General features: G+C 38.7%; 1 protein-coding gene across 4 annotated transcripts in view; it reads left to right on the top strand.

Moving 5' to 3' along the window:
• The window catches only part of TRIO (trio Rho guanine nucleotide exchange factor), a 242,915-nt gene that overhangs the window by 120,559 nt on the left and 102,286 nt on the right, over nucleotides 1-20,070 (top strand). For all 4 annotated transcript variants that reach the window (XM_021385426.1, XM_021385427.1, XM_021385428.1 and 1 more), the window contains 7 exons: nucleotides 2,925-3,094; nucleotides 4,005-4,179; nucleotides 11,109-11,304; nucleotides 11,919-12,085; nucleotides 17,179-17,298; nucleotides 18,560-18,751; nucleotides 19,600-19,749. In XM_021385426.1, coding sequence (XP_021241101.1) covers nucleotides 2,925-3,094; nucleotides 4,005-4,179; nucleotides 11,109-11,304; nucleotides 11,919-12,085; nucleotides 17,179-17,298; nucleotides 18,560-18,751; nucleotides 19,600-19,749 — 1,170 coding nt within the window. The remainder of the gene's footprint in view (nucleotides 1-2,924; nucleotides 3,095-4,004; nucleotides 4,180-11,108; nucleotides 11,305-11,918; nucleotides 12,086-17,178; nucleotides 17,299-18,559; nucleotides 18,752-19,599; nucleotides 19,750-20,070) is intronic.

The following is a 20,070-nucleotide window of genomic DNA, read 5'->3' as shown; positions in this document are numbered from 1 at the left end:
CTGTAGAAGTGTCATGAAACTGTTCAGTTCAGAACTGGCTGTTCACTTCAGAAATGGCTTAAATTGTTCCACTTTCAACAGTGTATGAGTCACAGCTAGACAAGTAATGCATGCTAATTACTATCATATTCTTTCTGCACATTTGTAAAATGCCTTTTCTGTGCAAGCAGCGGGTGATTTGGCTAATTAAATAGGCAGTGTATTTCTGAGCTCCTTGGCTCCATGGGGCCAGGATACCATGTTTACAGTTGTGCTGTGCTGCTTCTGCACTGAGAAACTGGTTCTCTGTTCCTGGCAGCCAGGCACCAAGCCAACCAGCATGACGTTCATTATGCTAGCACCCATGTCTTTCTGCTCCAGGTAGGTGGTCATGCTTTGGATTGGCTATGTAGAATGAAAAGTCTGCTTCTTCTGTGCCGGCTTGGTCTCCAGTACCCAGAGTGAGCTTTAAGGGAAATATTCCCAGGCAAAGTACATCACCAGTGCAAAATTGACCCTGCCAGCTCTACTCACCTTAGTCACAGAGGTGACTCAAGCATATGTGAAGAATAAGAATCACAGTGGTGAGTTTTCCCCTGTACAACTGAGACCTAACGCTCAGCTGAAAAGACATAGTGGAAAAATTCAGAGTGGTTCTTGGACCTTCCTTGAGCTGCAGCACAGGTGTAAGGGTGCCAAGGGGCAAACTAGATATAGTTCAAGAGACCCAAAATAACTTCAGTTCTGATCTCTCTCTGATAAACATCTCTGTAAATTGGGCCTTTTGTAGACTGTGCAATAAGCATGGGGTAAGCTCTTCTAGCTAGTGCCAAATGCATTAGATCCATAGTCAACATCAAGTGTTACACTCTCTCAGGTGTATATTTACAGTTGCAAGTTGCAAGAACTGTATGCACACAGCAGCTCCCCTGGAAGATCTGTACACAGTGACCTGTTTCCATGGTTCAGACATAGTTTATAAACTAAGAGAGGAATAAAAACATGTCTTCTGGCCTTTGAAATCTGAGTACAGTTTGCAAGTTGTACTGTCAGACTTCTTGATCTTAAGTTTCATTTGTCTTGAAGTGAAATTTGCATTTCTAAGTATGCATTTGAAAAGATTTGTTTTTTTTTAATGTTGCAGTGAGTTGTGCTGGGATGAATGTTGACTAGTGCTTTTGATACACTTGTTAAGTTCCATTGATTTGTGCTCCTTTTAATAAGAGGGACTGCTGTGATTTGAGCTCGTGGTGCTTATGACTACGGAATTGCGTTCAAATGTGTGACAGGCATTGTTTGTGAAGCATATAAGTAGTCAGAAGATCCGAGTATGTACAAATAGGCGGTTCTGGGTTTTGGAGGGTTTGGGATGTTTTTCTTCTTAGTAAATTTGTAGAGAAGAGTTTGGTTAGAAATCATTAACTTTTCCCAATATTTGAAAATGTAGCCATAGCTACACTAAAAACCTAACTGAAGAGGCATGCAAGGATTTAAGATATTAAAAACAAGCAAACAAAACAAATAAACAAAACACCAACACCTCCTCCAACAAAAACTTAGCATTTGATTTTGAAATAAAGGTGTAATGGAACTTATTAATCAAAACTTATAGTTCTTCATTGAATGTTCTATTTTATCGTAACACCATTGGTAGTTACCTTTGTGATCAGAACGTTATACGGACAAAATCATGAAATGAGTATTTCCTAGAGAACGTTAAGCAAAGAAATAAAGCATTTGTCTAACTCTTTGAAGTTAAGCCATGTGGATTGCTTATTGACTGCATTTTAATTGTTAACTTTTAATTAGTTTCAAGGTTAACAAAGCCTATTGATATCTCAAATTGTTTAAAGACATATTCAAATGAAGACAAAAGATCTTAATACTGTCAATCAGAACAGAATTCTTCTTTCAGGATAAAAAGGAGATTTCAATCCTTGTTCTTGGAAGTCAGAGCTTGAGACGTGATGGTAAAATAGAGAGGAGGGACCTGATTTGGCTTCTTCCTGTGAGAGTAGCTGTTCCATTTGTGCTGTAAGAGCACACAGGAGTGATGCAGGGGACAGGCGTGTGCCCTCTTCAAGCAGTGTGTTTTTATCATTTGCTCAATAGGTGTCTGATGGTTTGTTGGTGAATAATTTCCACACAGAGCTTAGGATGCAACAGTTTATTTCATAAAACTGTGGAAAGAACTCAGTGGAATCCAGATGTCTGGTAATGATACCTTGCTAGCCTATACCTAGAAATTTTTCCGTGAACTGCAGTATGTGGGCAGTTCTGAATGGGGATAAGTGGGTGTGTTAAGTGGGGAAAACAAAGCCAAAAAAGTTGGTGTAATTACTTGTAATGTTTTTTTGTTGTAATAGCATGAAATTGAGAACAACAGGGTAAGCACATAGCTGTAGAGATCATGATAGAAAAATAACTTGTCACGTCAGATTTCTCTTTGTATATTGTTTTCTGAAATGCCTTTTCCTTTTTCTGAAGGCCACTGAAAAGTGTCATGTTATCTGTGTGCGTGTGTCAGCCTGGCAGTGTAAATTTGATGGTGGCTACAATACATCTCCCTTCCTTCCTTCCTTCCTTCCTTCTCTCAGGGAGTGTTACCATAGCATTTCCCTCCTGGTGACTTTTCTCGCAGAGCTGCAGATGGGATTCTCGCTATGAGCTCTCTGCCGCTCAGTCGGATACACTCAGTGCTGTAGAAGGAAAATGAGAAAGAAAGGGTGACTTAGCAACACGGATAAAGCTTTCCTGGTATTTCCAGGACATGAAAACCTTATTTGAAGCAAAGGCTCATTTTGATTAAATTGAAGATGGGATTTTTCTATGAAGAGAAACAAATCCTGTTTCTTCCCAACCATTTTCTCCTGTCCAAGCGAATTGATTTGAAACAGTGACTGCCTGATTCTGGTGTTTATTTTTCTTTTTTTTTCCTCCTTCAGCTGTGGACATGGCTTGAAGAGTTGCAGAAAGAACTGCTTGATGATGTCTATGCAGAGTCTGTGGAGGCTGTCCAAGACCTGATTAAACGTTTTGGTCAGCAACAGCAGACCACTCTGCAGGTTACAGTCAATGTCATAAAAGAAGGTGAAGATCTCATACAGCAACTAAGGTAAAGCAGGTTTTTATTTAAATCTCTTCTGGCATACCTCTGTTATTCTGCAAGGCTTAGTTTCTATTTTGAGAGCAGAGATAATGCCTACATGCTCTGACCTATAAATAAAATTTGTAAATATTAAGACTGCTATTATGTTTCATTCTGTACTGATGGTCTGTAACTCTCTGTTTGCAGGAAGCTCAGTTTATAAACACTACCTTCATAAGAAGGAGACTTTGTTTACATAAGCTACCTTTGTAATAGGAGCAATTGTATGCCTTTGTAGTTTGGCATGCAGGGCTCCACAGTGTTTTGAGTTCTGAGCAGTGGACTTCTCATAAAGAGACTCTTGAAATTATTTTGCAGTCTAATGTGTTACATTTTTGTAGTATTGACCATCAGTTTGCAGTCCATTTGTTCAGCAATAATCGAAATAAACTTGGGACACATCTGCACTGGTACATCTCCAATTTGCTATGGGATTTGATGCTAATATACCTGAATTTATAGGCTTTTTGTACTACAGTAAAATACTTGCTAATTCTTTTTTAATATCTTATATTGATTTTTCACTGCCAGGAAGATCCAGTGAAGTAAATAGTTATCATATGCCACTTCCTTTTCACAGAGAAAGAGCTTCTCTCTGGTTTTAAACTTTACTCTTCCTGTAAGCAGAATGTCCTTAAATGTTGAAGTGGTCAAAAAATGAAAGTAATCATATTTTGTAATGCTTTTTCAAGTATTAAAACATAATTTTGACTTCTATTACCAAAATGTAAAGACTTAACTTGCATGTAATATGATTATCACTAACCTTTTCTTTAAAAAGCCCTATATTTCGTGATCATTTGTATCATCCAAACTGTGTGGTTTTCTTTTTTTAATAACTGTCTTCCCTCTCCTCTCCCATCTCTGCTTTGAATAGGGATTCAGCCATTTCTAGTAACAAGACCCCCCATAACAGCTCAATCAACCACATAGAGACAGTCCTGCAGCAGCTGGATGAAGCCCAGTCTCAGATGGAGGAGCTGTTTCAAGAGCGCAAGATCAAGCTGGAGCTGTTTCTGCAGCTCCGCATATTTGAAAGAGATGCAATAGATGTAAGTGTCTGCTCTTGAAGTTGCACAGCAATTCTTCTCTAGTTGTTGAGGAACGTTTATGCTGAGATGGTTCTGTAGTTGCACTGGCACATGACACAAGTGACTGATAAACCTTTTTCCTCGCCTGAACTAAGACTTTTGTCTTGTATGTGAAAGTCTCAGAATAGAGCGGAGCTTGGCCCTTTGATATTAATTCCAGCTCTGATTTCCTCCCATTGCACATTTAAGCAACTGTCATGTGTCACATGTAAAATCATAACGTACCATTTGCTTCGTCTGGCAAATGTAGTTTGAATATCAAGGTACCTTGATATAACTAGCATGACTACACTTAATATGACTTACAAGACATGCAAGATGATTTAGTACAAAAACTCTAAACTGTTGCTTTGTAGTAATATCACTCTTCTTTTCCACATCAGCAGCATGTTTTTCAGTTGACAGCTGTAAGTGTTGTTCGAAATTCTTTGGGGATGTTGTACAGAATCTCCCTTGCTCTCACCTTCTCTCCAGTTGTCAAATAAGAATCTTTTCTGTCCCTGAAAATATCAAAAAAATAGTGCCACACGCCTGCAAAACTTCAGGCAGTTTTTGGATTGTACAGATTTTGGAGGAGGGTTGCAGCTATATCAACATAGATTCTGTTTGTGTGCAGAGACGTGCATGCAAACGAACATGAAACTCCACATGGAGCTTATGTTATATAATTACTTTATAAAATTTCAACTAAGTTGATCATACAACTTCTGTAAAACATGGAATGCTGTACACAGTGATTGAAACTGAGGTGATGCTTCAAAAGGTTAATGGTTATCCACTGAAATGTGATCTTGTTTGGCTATACGATGGCTTACCTTGACATTCTGGAAACCAGTAATTATAATTTTATAGGAGCTACTAAATTTACACCTTCCCTTGTGCATAAGTAAAAGCCACAACTGTTGATTGGGTACAGATGGTTTAAGGGCAAAGAGACAATTATCAGAAGTGATAGCTTTTAAGGTTATTTTTATTCCCCTTAAAATCAGGATTAAATACCATTGCTGGATTCTAGTTTAGTTAAGCAAATTGTCGGGGGCAGACCAGGCATAGGCAGACACAGTTCCTTGATTTGTGCCCTTGGAGGAAGTGAGACTGTATACTCCACAGTAATAATAACTTCAGTGTAGACAAAGACGAAGAAGCTTCTCTATTTTGGTATTCACATTGCGGAGGTGAAACTAGTCTGCAAGGACTTTGCTACTTAGATTATGTGGGGGTAGCTGTCTTGAGTATGGAAGGGAAAGGCTTGGGAGAATTGTGATTGTAATAATCAACTGGCTGACTGATGTGTGTGGAGGAACATGAAAGGCACCCCCTTTTATAAGATGATCAGCATTTTTACAGTCAGTGCAAAAGTGATCTCCAATGGGTGGTGAGGCACTGGCACAGGCTGCCCAGAGAAGCTGCGGATGCCCTGTCCCTGGAGGTGTTCAGGGCCAGATTAGACGGGGCCCTGGGCAGCCTGTTCCAGTGGGTGGCAGCCCTGTCCACAGCATGAGGTTGGAGACTGATCATCTTTAAGGTCACTTCCAACCTAATCCACTCTGTCATTCTGTTATGTGATTCTTTGATTCAGTGTTTGGTGGCATCTGTATGATATTCTTGGAATCGAGGAAATGACAGCTGCAGGGTGCAAGGCATACTAAGAAAATTAAAGAAAGAGCTATGTTCAAAGTTTCAGTGAAGCTGATGATTAAGGTGATTGCTCTTTGTTGTGGGTTGCCTAAACCAGAATTGCATAATACCAGACAGCTAGTTGCAAAAGCCTTGCTTTGCGGATGTGTTCTAGTCCTTCAGTACAGGATAGTGTCACGTAGATAGTAGTACTTCTGTCTGTATTGTTTGGTGATGTCCATGAGATTTTACAGTGGAAAGCTGTGTATCTTAACTTCGCAGGTCTTGCTTTTTCTAAACCTGACACTTGGCATGCTTCACATTTTGGCCTATCCAGCATAAAGCTAAGCACCAGTTACTATATTAAAAGAGTTATGTGTTTTGTTTATATGGCTTGGGAACAGAAAAAATGTCACTTACTTAGGATTGCCAAGGAGCCCTCCCAGGAAGAAACTGGGTTGTGCTAATCCTGGCTGCTGAGCATCTTCAGCAAAATGTTGATTGCTTTGCTGTCTCTGCTTCCTCAGTAAAGCATGCTTCTCTTTTCACTCTCCCTGAAGGCAGACATCTGTTTGAAAACTTCCGGGAAGAAATGTGAGGAGTAGTTCCAGGTCAGCTGTGCGAAAGCAAAAGCTCAGCTGAAGTAACATGATAGTGAGAAGGAGCCAGATACCACCTATGAACTTGCAGACCTTGTTTTGACCTCCTCTGCCCAGTAAACTAAGGCTTGGCTGTAGTGGAAACTCACTTAGAGGTGTTTCCTGAGGAGACAGTTTTTCTGGAGGGCAAGTGGTGTTTCTAGCTTGTCTTACTGTTTGCAGAATGACGCAATCTAAAATGGAACAAAGGGCTCCCTTAAGGCACTGCAGGTTCATACTGTGCAGCTGCGCTCCTGGGGACAGTGGTGAGATTTGCTGCCAGGGTTACTCATCCTCTTTTTGTCCCTTTTCTTTCCTTCAGTAGTGAAATATTCTTTCTTTCAGTTATTGTCTTTTACCCTGTAACTACCCAGGTTCTCCTGCCCTTCTGATACTGGTGTAACTGCAGCAACATCTCCATTTTGCCCCTGTTCTTAGCATATGGACTTAACCTTCTCTATCCTTGCAGTTTGTCGTGAGGTCCTTGAAGGACTCTATTTTGAATGCCTGTATTAACTTAAGGCGGGAAGGTGCAAAATAATGTACACAAGGAGTCTCACGTTAGAGTGAAGAAGTACTTGTAGCATAAGGAGGCTGTGTATGGACCTAGTCAGCAACAAGGTAGCTCTGCTGGCAATGAATGCAGCCTAAAACATGTTTGTTTCTCTTCTGTTTTCACTTGTACATCTCCTAAATACCTCTATGCATATGTCAGGGCTCCACACAAAGCATACTGCACACTTTCCAACTCACAGCTTTATCTGTACTCTATTTTTGGACCGTGCTTAGAAGATGTTTGTGAAGTCATCCAGCTGAACAGGCAAGGATGCAGAGTGCTGGATCACAGAGACCTGACTCTTCTCCCTTTTCAATTCACCCTTTTTCTTTCTCCTCAGCGCACAATACTTTCCAGGTCCTGGTTAGCATTTAGTTACTATACGGAATGCAGTTAGACTCTTTTGAGAACAGACTTGTGGTTCTTTATTTTTTTTTTCCCATTTGGTACAAGAGTCTGCATCTCTTCTGTGTTATACCCTGCCTTATTTCCTACCAGTGCTCCCTAGGTTTTAGCAAATAAAAATGTATGTCAGGCCGCTCAGACTCTGCACTAGGAACTTCTTGAACAAAGTCTATGGTAAGTAGTTGCCCTGTTTTTTGTGAGTTGTCCATTTCCTGAGAGCAGTATTAATTTATGATTGTTACTCTAGCTGTCTACTAGTTATTCACTTTTGTTCTGTTTAATTAATGCTAACTGTCTTGATAAAGCATTCATAGCAGGCTCCTACTTTAAAAACAAAGTGTCATTTGTAAAGCAGAACGTGCAGGAGAAGCCTTGAAGAGTGCAGGCTGGGCTTAACATGTTATTTTTGTCCTTAACTTGGCACTCAGTAAGTTTGAGATTTACACAGTGTGTTCCTAATGGCTGAAACAGATCATCTTGAGCCACTTAATTACTGCTGAAAGAATGTGAGGGCTTCTGCCATTGTTAGGAACCCCAGCTGTGATGTGCACTATGACTTCTTATCTTTTGAATGGACGTGGGACCATGCTGGCATTATTTATTTGAATCATAGGTTTCCTCATCTTTTAAAGGGGACAGGGAATATCATGCTGTTGTACAGAGTCTTTCAAACTACTTTAAACAAAGCGTAGGCCATGATCTTAACCCCATGAAATAATATGGGAACAAGTTACCATTCTTGCTATTGTTCTTCGTTGTTGTTGTTGTTGTTCTTTGGATACAGTATCAGTGAAGCCTCTTAGCTGAAGTTGCACACAGTGTTGATCTCTTACAGCTACCTGTTATTTTTATCAGGCGAATCCTAGGATAGTGTGAGAGAACCTGGTGACTCTAATCTACTTAAAGTAAAACATATAATTAATATAAAAAAACCCTGAAGCTTAACTCCAGCAATCTCTTATGGTACATAAGTTTGCAATGTTGATTGCTTTATTTTCACTCAGCTTGATAGTAAGATAGGTAAGTTGTTGGGCTCTGAGGGGTGGTAGATTGGGTTTGTGTTTAAAACAGTGACACAAATGAGCCCCATTAGATCAAATCCATTTTTCAATTGTGTTTAGGAAGTCAGCAAAAGATTATGTTCTCAAAGACACTGGAGTTTTGCAACCTTCATTAACACACAGTTTTCTGTTTCACCAAGTCTTAACTACATTTCTTGAAGGTAATCTGTGAATATTTTTAGCTGACTTAGATGAAAATGAGATGATAAATCTGATTTCTGAGGTCTTTCATAATGCAGAGAATAGTTCGAGGAAGCAGCTTTTAGATGTTTTCTACTGTTTTTAGTGAAAAATGAACACAGTGTTATCCCAAATGGAGAGCTACTGGAAAGCATGTTCTTATTGTTGATCTTCATGGTGACTGAGGCCCCCAGTGAAGAGTAACACCATCGTCACTAGGAACCTTGTTATGAAGTTTGAAATATTCTGCTCTGTCACAGAACTTAGAAACTGTGTCTCAGCCATTGAGCTTGATCAGTGTTAGAAAAAGATAAAAAAGTCATAATTTTACAGACAAGAAAACTATGGCAACACATTTTCACAAGAAAAATAAGAAAAAAACTTGCTACTCTTTACCCTCTCTTGTATTTCAAAGTGTAGTTCACTCAGTTTTTCATTGCTCAGCATTGTTAATTTCCAAAAGGCATTTTCTGGTGTGGACATGCTAGAAAGAGGATTTTGGAGCTCCTGAAGATTAGCTGGGAGGAGCAGGCCTGGGTGCATGAGAGCAGAAAAGGAGGTTGTCTGGAAGTAAGCAGTTTATCAGGCTGGACTGTCAGCAAGACTGGAAGTTTGTGAAATATTTCAAGTCAGTCAAAAGGAGATGAAGATCAGAGAGGTGATGAGACAGGTTGGACGTGGATCAAGTAAAAGGGAAACAAATGGGGAAGTTGTGTAGGACTTTGTGAGAGGGGAAACCTGTGCCTGTGTGTTTGGAGGGGAAGCCGCTCATAACTCCTAAGTAGATTGCCTGTGATGTTTTAAATATACAAAGGAGAGATGAAAGAAGCTTTATGCAGTAGCTGAAGGCCTTGTCCTGTGTATCTTCTTTCATCCATTGTCTATCAGCTTTTGTGTTTTCACTGTTACCCCTGAAACGTGAGCTTATCTGCCTATTTCTGCTTGAGTAGAGCTGGCTGACTAGGGTTAGAGTTTGTAAATAACTATCCTAATTGTTGGGTACATTTTTTTTATGGTGCCTTTTAAGCGGAATGGAAAGAAACAATCAAGAAAGGTTGTGGCTGACTGCAGAAACTTTGTACAGTTTATTTGATTTTGTTTTCTTCTAAATTCTGGATTTTTCTTCCAAGGTTTATTTTCTCAGAGTTTCTGTTGAAGTTACTGAGACAGTTAAACTACACAACTGTGATGAACCACTTGGAAGGTGTAGTGACAGACTCCTGCTCACAACAGATATTTATGCAGATAGCAATTTTGCCACTAGTGCCAATTTGGCACCAGACTTTTTTTTTTTTTTTTTGCTGTGTCTTCCTATAGGAGTAGGTGTTTCCCTTCCCCATTGATTAACACTCTTCATGTTGATTTGTCCTACTCCTGAAACTACAGTTCAAGCGCTAAGGTGTCTTGGTTCTTGATATCTACAGTTTTGCTTTCCCAGTGGTCTGCAGTAATTTGTGGCAAAATTCTGTTGAAAACTTTGGAAAAATATATTTGATCAAAGGCTTAATGGTAACTAGACAGGCTTGTCTGAAATAAGTACTGGGTGCATCAAACCTGTGCCGTAAGAACTCATTCAATCCATTCTGATCAACCAAAGTTGTAAGCTTTATCTGTTATGCTTGAAAACTGTTTTGTATCCCAATTAAAAGGAGTATTTTACATTTTCAGCCAGGTTTTGGAAAGCACACTTGTATGGATTTGCAAGGAAGGCTTACCTGTTGTGGTACATTTGTACAGAAAATTCAAAACAAAACAACAACAAATCTTAATCCTCTTCAAACATTTTGTGGTGGAGAGTAAATTCCAGAATTAGTGTAGCTGAATGATTTATCCTTGCAAATTTAACTCTGATATATCACTTTTTGTTCTTGCTCCATTCACTAAGTACCCTGCCTTTTGTGACAGGCAGTACTTCTCAATTGTTTGTTAGAAGTTGACTGTGCTCACAGAATCTAACACTTCCTTCTCACAGAGAGGTAAAGCTGACTTTTTTTTTTTTTGAAAGCTTGAGAATGGCATAGCTGAAAGTTAAGCTGGAAATTGATGTATGAATTATTACTTGGTTTAGTCTGAAGAACAGAAAAGATGTTTTGAGTCAACAGTTTCCTTTAGAAGTGGAGATAACATTTAAAATGTGTTTCATAAGTGATGCATTGATGAGCAGATACTTCAAGCAGTGCCAGAATACCCATGGTGTTGGGGACTTTGAGAAGGCACACACTGGTTGAAGGAGAGGTGTTGTGGTTATCGAATACATTCTTTTGGATTGCTTGCCAAAATTGAAAACCTATGTGAAGATGACCCATGTCTGAACGACATCAATCCTAATCAGTGGATTGAATCAACAAGTGACTCCACCTTAAATGCAACATTGGAAATAAACGCACATCGTGTAATGGGTTAGTGAATATTGTCTTCCTCCTTTTCATTCAGATAATTTCAGACCTCGAGTCTTGGAATGATGAGCTCTCTCAGCAAATGAATGACTTTGACACTGAAGATCTTACAATAGCAGAACAAAGGCTCCAGCATCATGCAGACAAAGCCCTGACCATGAATAATTTGACCTTTGATGTCATCCACCAAGGACAGGATCTGCTGCAGTATGTCAACGAAGTGCAGGCATCTGGTAAGATGGCTCCTTCATAAGGTTTTATTAGAATTACCCAGTTGACTCTCCGTGGAGTGTCTGAAAATGGCAGATACGCTGATTAAATGTAAACTGGAGAAGTGTGGATATTTGGTTTTTTCTTTGTACTTAAATCATTTGGTAGCACTGGTGAATTTATGTTGTCATTATGCTATGTAATTGTTACGTAGGAGTTGGCAACGCCTGAAAGTATTTGCTATTCTAAGAAAGAGATTCCACTCAGGATGTCATTAGAGTAAATGGTAAGGAGTTAACTGTATAGTTAAGCAGAGCAATTTCACTAAGTTACAATTTTCAGCTTCCATTAGCAAATCTTCCTTTCTGATTTCTTACGGTCCTTCAGCTGATGTTTTTATACCTGTATGCAGTTACCTAGGCTAAATCTCAGGCTTTTAAAACATAAAAAGAAAAAAAGAAAAGTAGTAATAATAATTTTGTATTTGCATAAGAGTGCAAAAAAATCATGCTTATTTAAGCAAATGCTCGAAGTTACGTTTTGAGAGAGAGCTGGAAAAGTAAGTTTAAAACAGTGGAAATGGCCTTGTATGTCTTAGAAAGCCTTAACTCTATTATAAATGATTGTCCGCTTACAGGTGTTGAGCTGCTTTGTGACAGGGACGTAGACATGGCAACTCGCGTTCAGGATCTGCTGGAGTTTCTCCATGAGAAGCAGCAGGAGCTGGACGTAGCGGCCGAGCAGCACCGCAAGCACTTGGAGCAGTGCGTGCAGCTGCGCCATCTGCAGGCGGAGGTCAAGCAGGTACGGAGTAATTGCGCCCTGAGCTGGGAGAACGAGGGTGATTTCATACCTCTTGGAAGTGTGGTCCCATAAATAGAAATGGAAAAGAACTTTTTTTTAGATAAAGTCTTCCATTTGGAGAAAGGAAGGAACGACTTTGATTTGAGAACCTAATGAAATTTCATCTATTGTTAATATTGAAGCAGTCTTTTAAATTTGCATTAACGGTCCCTATTTATATGCGGATACAAGTCACATATTTGAAGTTCATTTCAACTAAGATTAAATCCATACTTTTATCATACATTTGATGATTAATGAGAATGTTTGATGATAACCTTGCGCTAATACTTCTCTGTATATTGTTTGACACGTGTATAAATAGTATATCGTAGTAAGGCTTACTTTCCCGGAGAAGAAAATTGAAATTTTATTTTCCTCACAATAAGTGGTACATTTTGAGGTCTTTATCTGGTAAGTGCCTAACCTTTGGTGAATTTGTGATGCTGTGGGCAAAGCACTGAAACAGGTGGATTTTTTGTTTGCTTGTTTACTTAGCTTTTGCACTGATAAAATGGCACTAGACGGTAATAGTACTTATCTTATGAGACTTGACAACCTCACAGAAGTCTGCTGGAATCTATTGCATTAATATGTCTCATAATGACTCACATAAGAACAACTTTTTCTATTTTTCGTGATCTGTTACAAAAATTCGCCTTCCTCATGAGACTGGGAATGAGAAACCTCCCAGACTGCAAAGTAATGTAAGAGGTGTCCCAGTGGCACGGGGGAGATTAATAGAAGACTCTCAAAGTATTTTCATGAAGAAATTGATGACTCTGTAGTGGAACACCCAGTGTTACTGTATGGTCTTGAATTAAAGGGCTGCAAGGAACTTGTAGAGTCTGCTAGATCTGTGATCTAGGGAATTGATCACGTATATGATTACCTAGTTCAAGCCTTCACATACTCTACTGAATTATCCTGTATCTTTTTGCTTTTTCATCTTTGTAAATGCAAACTACAGATGACTTTTCACATAAGCAGTGCTTGCGATTAAAGTTGTTGGAGATCAGAATAGTTTCTGTACTCAGCTGCGTGCCATTTTGAGGATGAAGGAGAAGTAAAGAAAAAATGAAAAAGAAAGAAAACGAACACCAGCTGAGACAGTCTCATTCCATTATGGTGCATCAATAGTTAAGGATGGAATGACTCAGTAAGAAAGACAAATCATTAGTTCTCACAGCACTAAAACAATATTAAATTACATAACAAAAAATAGCACTGTAAATTAGCTATTTCTATTGTATGCTCCCACAAGAAAGTGAGTGCCTTTCTCCATTAGCTTTGTTGGCATGCAAGTTAAATGTGACGGTAAGGAGACACCTGTTTAAAATGTGTTCGCAGAACAAATGTTTCATATTTTGGCAGATACAAGCAGAAGATGAGTATCATGGTTCGCAGAGGAGTATCTAAGTTAAGTTATTTAAGTTAATACGTGACTTGTAGATGGATTCTGTAAGATCTTTGGAACCACTACTAGCCCCAACTGAAAGTGACACTCAAATTTAGATTTTTTTAAAAGTTCTGGAAAAAAAAAAGAGTTAATCTTAGAATAAATACATAGGTAGTGTGCTATGATAGCCAACTGCTTTTTCTTAATAAAGTGGGCTTTAGGAAAATAAATTGACTATGTTTGATATCTGTAGAACAGATCTCAGTCAACTGTCAACTTGGATTTTATTTTGAATTAAATGGTTTTCTGGTTCCGTTACTGTGCTTTCCCACCAGATTTATAGTTGATGAATTGAGTCTTGGCATCCTTTTTATGTAGATGGGATGCTGTCTTTTTATCAAAAATTAAAACAAAATTTCCATTTGATTTTTTTTTTTACTGCCACTTGCATTTACCAGCCAAACCTTTGATTGCCTGAGAGATATAGCTACTGGATTATTTATTGCTGCAATTACTCCCATTTACTCACTTTGCAGAATGAATGCTTTGAGTGCCTTAAAGTGCATCATCTGCATGGTTCAGATTCTTTACCAAGCTCCAAAGTGTGTTGATTTTACTATGCTCGTTAAACTTTAGCAGCTGTCTGCTGTTCTTATTAAAGTGTAAGTTCTTCAATACATCTGTGTGTTCGTATGTTTAGACCAGTGTAGTCCAGGCTTGAATCCTCAAGAGTACCATAAGATGCCTTGGATTCACGCGTTCAGATCTTATAGCTTGGTGCATACACAGCTCACAGTGTTTGAGTCTCCAAGAACACTGTTCAGGATGAGTATCCTGGCACTCCATATAGTGCCATATGGATATGGAAACTTCAATTGGACTGCATGCTGAAACAGGTGTGTCTTGTGATCATGTTCTGTTAGAGGAAAAAATCACTTTAAGAAACTAAACATAAATCAAGCGTTTACTAAAACAACTACTCTTTCAAGTGTTCAAATTCTCTGTTTCATATCCACAGTTTTGCTGTTGTTCTATTGATGCTTTCCTAGCCTGCTGAAGACTAGGAGAGGAAAACATACGTGAAGGGTGTAGTCCAGTCCAACAGTGAGGTGATGGGAGTATGCCAATAAACAGTAGCAGCCCTGGGAAAGAAAACAGGCTCACTGTTTGCTAGTGCTTATGTTAGCCCTTTAAGTCAGAGCAGAGGGGAAGAGGAAGGGAAAGGAGAAAGTACTGGCAGTAACTTCGCTCATGTAAATCCCACCTGCATTTCCATCCTAATCTGCAGCAACCAGGCGTGTAAATCAGTGTATTTGAAATAGCAAGTTCTGTGCTAGCTATCTGCTGTGTGTGATAGCATGCCAAGTCAAGAAGATGTTTGAATTAGTGCTGTTTAAATGTTCTACTTTGTAAATTCTCTAGAGAAGCCTAAATGTATTTTAACACAAATGCTGTGTGTTTTATTATACTGTATGTGGAAGAATTAATTTGTAATGTAGAAATTTAGCTTAGAAATGCTCTTGTAAGAAAAGGTAGAAATTAAGAAGTGATTTTAAAAATCTACCCTTTGTGTTCTTCCAGACAAATCCGTGCCTCTGAGCTTAGTTTCTTACTACAGTCTGTTGGACTCATATAGTTCCTAGGAAGTTTCCCCTTTTCTTGCTCCTGATGCCTGCCTTGGCTTGTTCCCTTGAGTGCTAGCAACTCCCGTGCGTGTTAACAACCTAGAGACTCCCAGCATTTCTCATGACCCTCTTTGCGTGCACTGTGCTGTGATCTGGAAGCCTTTCCTTGTAGAAGAAAAGGTAGTTTCAAGGCCAGAAGCTTACGTTCATAGATAGAAAGTCTGTATGTTGGAGCAGAGATGATGCTTTTAATTTTGAAGATGAAGACCATCAGTGGTTTATGGGCTGGTTTGGCCCAGTTCCGTGACTAATAGGGCGAGGGGACCCGCAGACCCACGCCCCAGGAAAGGGGGAAGGCAAAAAGTGGAAAGGGTAGGGAGATGGGCCTAAAAGCAAAACAGCAGCAACAATCTGAGGAGGAAAGCTAATTTACTAAAAAAATATCAGAATGCAAGATAACACAATATAATACAATATAATTGGAATTGAAGCTAATAAATCAAATAAAATGAGACAGAGTGTCCAAAAACTGAAGGCCTCGCTCTAATGCCGAAGGCGAGACACTGCCGGGATGAGCAGAGAGGGAAAAGAGACAGGGCGTCTCTTGATCTGTGAACAGTTTTATCTTTCCCTCTGAACGGAGAACAGAAACAGAACAATGAGAAGTCCTCTGGGGTATGTAGTTCTTCTTCTCTTCTGAGAACCAGGTACCCAGAACTATCCACGATCCATGGAACTGGAGCATTAACTCTTTAACTCTCAGTGCACTACATGATATTATGATGTGAAATACCGATAACAAAAATCATAGAACTATGACAAAGGCAAATGAAATTGGAAAAATACTTGAATTTATGAGAAGACGTCAGATTACAGTTCAAGATGATCTTGATGCATTGGAGAATTGTACTGCACGATGAATATGTATTTTATTAGAGAGAAATACAGAGCATGGTGTACTGACAGGAATAATCATCTGAACAAATGCAGCACGAGGTAATTGCTGGCTGGGTAGCAGTTCTGCGGAAGAGTTCACAGACAACTGTGAATAACCTGAAATATGTCCATCTTTACTCAGTAATTGAAAGTTTTTGACTGAAATAATGGTTATCAACTAGAGAGGGCTCATAAAAGATTAGTGAGAAAAATTAGGAAGCTAAGCTCATAACGGAATGATTGAAGACTCTGGGGTCAATGAGGAGTGGTGCTTAGAGGAAGGGATAGGATAAATTTCTTGAGGGAGAGAAGAGGGAGGGAAAAAAAAAGATGCCGAAGGCAATAAAATGTAATTATATTATTATTTTTTCTGTGTACAAGATAAACCAGGTGAGCCAAAATTAAAGCAAGAGAGATTTGAAAGTTAGACGTTAGGAAAAAGACTTGTGGTGATAAACATGTCTGGTGAAAGTGTGGGATGCTCATTACTGGAATTCTGAGTAATGAAAAGGCACAGATCTTTTGGGAGGGGTCTTAAGGTTACACATCCCTACTGTCGGCGAGGAATGCACTGGTTCTGAGGCTTCTCCTGACCATGGAACTCTCCTGGATTTAGTGGATGAGTCAAGAAGGCACATCCTGAAAAGCAAAAATGTTTAAGCAATTAGAAAACACTCAACAGTCACATTTTTCTCAACAATATTCTGAATTATTTTCTTTCTTTTCACTAAGCTGCATGCCCTCAATTTTTGTTACTGACACTGGCTCTTCAGCAAATATTGCTTGTAATTTGATCCTGTTTTCCAGATGACGTTCAGAAGCACAACCTTGCTTCAGTAAAAACTGAAATCACAAACATGTAATAGTTGACTGAAAGACACAAGTTGTCAGCTAAGTGAAGAAGGCTCTTAATTATAGTGAATGTCATTGACTGTGTTGTATTGAATGTATAATTGACTATAAAGATACAATTAATAAATGATTTAGTCAACAATTTCAGAATCATGTTTGTCCACAAATGTTTTTGTCAATAATGCTTTTCTTGCTAGCTGGCAACAGAACTGCTTATTTCAAGGTCTTTTCCTCTGTTACAGGTCTTGGGCTGGATCCGCAATGGGGAGTCAATGTTAAACGCTGGCCTTATCACTGCTAGCTCTTTGCAAGAGGCAGAACAGTTACAGAGGGAACACGAGCAGTTTCAACATGCAATAGAGGTAAAAGCACTGTTTGGTGACCATCACCAAGAATTCCTGTATTACATTTCATGAGTCTCAGTGTACAACATTGCACTAAGGAGATGTAAGGGATGTTTCCCATTTTTATTGCAACAATATAATGCTAATTATTAGTTTTGAGAATAAACGAACCTGCAGACATCAGTGTTATATATTCTGATTTTAAGAAATGAAAACACTGGGTGTATTTTGATATGGTCTTTTAATGTTTCCATTTTTGTTCAGCAGTAGATTTTACTGAAATTTGTGTATGGCTGTGTGTCCTTCCTCCTGCCTTGATTTCAAACTAAATGTATTAGATTGGTCATCTGTACTGAAATTCTGCAGAGCACTTAAGATTGCCTGGAACATAGTTTTAGTAATTTATATGCATTGTTGATGGACTTGTGGTGACATTGATTGTATATAATGTTCTTTTTAAAGAACTTCAGCTGGAAATGTAATGTTCTGGTTGTTTGGAAAACTATTTTCAGTTCTCGCAGTAATCGTTTCATGTTCTTCTGCAATTTTTATGAAGTTCTGTGTTTCACCCTTTGTTTTTTACTATTTGAGCTACATGACCCTCATTTTGAGAGCTTTGGTAACTCTTAAGTGTAAAAATCATATGACATCTAGGTCTTCGCCAGTTTAAGGATAGGTGATGAGAAAGGTTAAATTCTGTGGGTTTTGGGTCACTCTGGATTCAGATATAATCATACTTAATATAGTTTAGTGCTGAAGAATTTAGGCAAGTATATGTTTGTACAGAGAACTAAAATTAAAAGTGTGCTCATAACGAAGCTCTACATACTTGCACCTTTGATTGTTTTGTACTAATGCCCAACAGACTTCCTTAAAGCTCTGAGGACAGAAATAGCAATCAAGTCTAAATAAAATAAATCCTTTCCATCTTTTTTTCTCATCTTGTTGAAGGCAAAGAAAATCAACTTGGAATTCATGACTATAAAGAAATTTACTGTGACATAAATATGAGGTGTGTGACTGAACACCATGCAGTGGTTTTCATTGTAGGCTGCTAATCACTGTTGATTTGCTGATTAATCTCCATAGGATTTATTTTCTTTCTGTTTGCATAGAGAAGTTGTGCAATGACTGATATTAAACAGTTGTTTTTTTTTTTAGTTTATGAGTGTGTGTGTATAGAAGTGTCACTGACAAAGTGGAAATGTGAGCCTTTGGGGTCTTCAAGAAAATGAACTCAAGTACTCTACTGAATTCCTAAAATTTCACCTCTTTTCAGAAAACGCATCAAAGTGCCCTTCAGGTTCAGCAGAAAGCAGAGGCAATGCTGCAGGCTAATCACTATGACATGGATATGATCAGGGAGTGTGCAGAGAAGGTTGCTTCCCATTGGCAACAACTGATGCTCAAGATGGAGGACCGTCTCAAGCTTGTGAATGCCTCTGTTGCCTTCTATAAAACTTCCGAACAGGTACAGAAATGCTATTTGATATGTCACCTTTGGTTAATTCTTCACCGTGGCATAAAGCAACACTATCTAAAAGACTTGGTTAACTGGACTTGCTTATATTTACTTATATTAACTTATTTATGACAAAAAATACGAAAAGCAAATTATTTTTCCAGATGCCTTAGGAACACAAAACATGTTTCTAAATGAGCAGTACCCAAATTGTGCTAAGGAACTAAAGTGTATTTGGTCAGGGTATGTTCGCTTCAGTTAGCAAAATTCAAAGAAGGTACATTACCGAAGTGCATTGATTATTGGTGAAGATTCAAATCTTTGTCAGCCTCTCCTGTCTCTCTCCTCTTCAATAATCTTCCTAATTTTTAATTGAAAAAATGGTTTGTAAAACATTTTCAAAATGGAATGCACCATACGAGTGTTTTAATTGAGTTTCTGCTTGTATCAAGATGTTTTGCTTAAACTATAAGCAAGTTTAATTGAAGTACTTCAAATGGTTAGTGCAGTGCTTTGTGTGAAAGTTAGAGAGGAATCAACTTAGTTTAATTAGTCAGCAGACAAGTTAATGGGAAGGTTGGTAAGGCTGCTTCCTCTGTAATCATGTCTGATGCTCATCCTGAACTATACAGTTACAGAGATAGGAGAAGATGAGCTTTATTGTAGAGAGTCTCTTCAGCAAATTCACTTAAGAAGGCCAGTGCTTGCAAAACTAAAGCCAAAGTTTGTTGCCTTCCTTTATGTCTCATGTGTATAGGGTAGATTGGTTTTCAGATTCTTTTCTCTTGAATTCAGAGGGAATTAGGAATTTTTGTTGTGCTGAATTATGTGTGAGTTGAACTCCTTGTGCCTGATAGGTGTGCAGTGTGTTGGAAAGCCTGGAGCAAGAGTATAAGCGGGAAGAAGACTGGTGTGGGGGAGCAGACAAGCTGGGTCCCAACTCTGAAACAGATCATGTTACCCCCATGATAAGCAAACACTTGGAACAGAAGGAGGCATTCCTAAAGGTACGTTTTTTCACTTTTTATTGTGTTCTGTATCTTTGAAAACTCTCTATTATGGTGCTGAAATGTGTGTGCTAAGCAACAGTGCAGTGCCCAGTTAAAAGCTATGTACGTGTCCGAAACTGCAAAGATGTGGTAAGTGGCATGTTAACTGCTTCTAACGGTGGTTAGGGGAACATAGCCAAGTTCATAAAATTGTAGCCAGTTTTATAAAAGTATTTCCTGCTGAACTTCAATAGATGTCAGGTCTCCCGCTGTGACTGAAGTGGAACTGGGAATCACTGCTTTGAGCAAGTGTCATTCTAAAAAAATACTTAAAATGTG

Source organism: Numida meleagris, chromosome 2 (genome assembly GCF_002078875.1).
Source record: "Numida meleagris isolate 19003 breed g44 Domestic line chromosome 2, NumMel1.0, whole genome shotgun sequence".
NCBI classification, from domain to species: Eukaryota; Metazoa; Chordata; class Aves; order Galliformes; family Numididae; genus Numida; species Numida meleagris.
The sequence above is the reverse complement of the archived record's forward strand: the minus strand, read 5'-3'. Positions and strand labels throughout refer to the sequence as shown.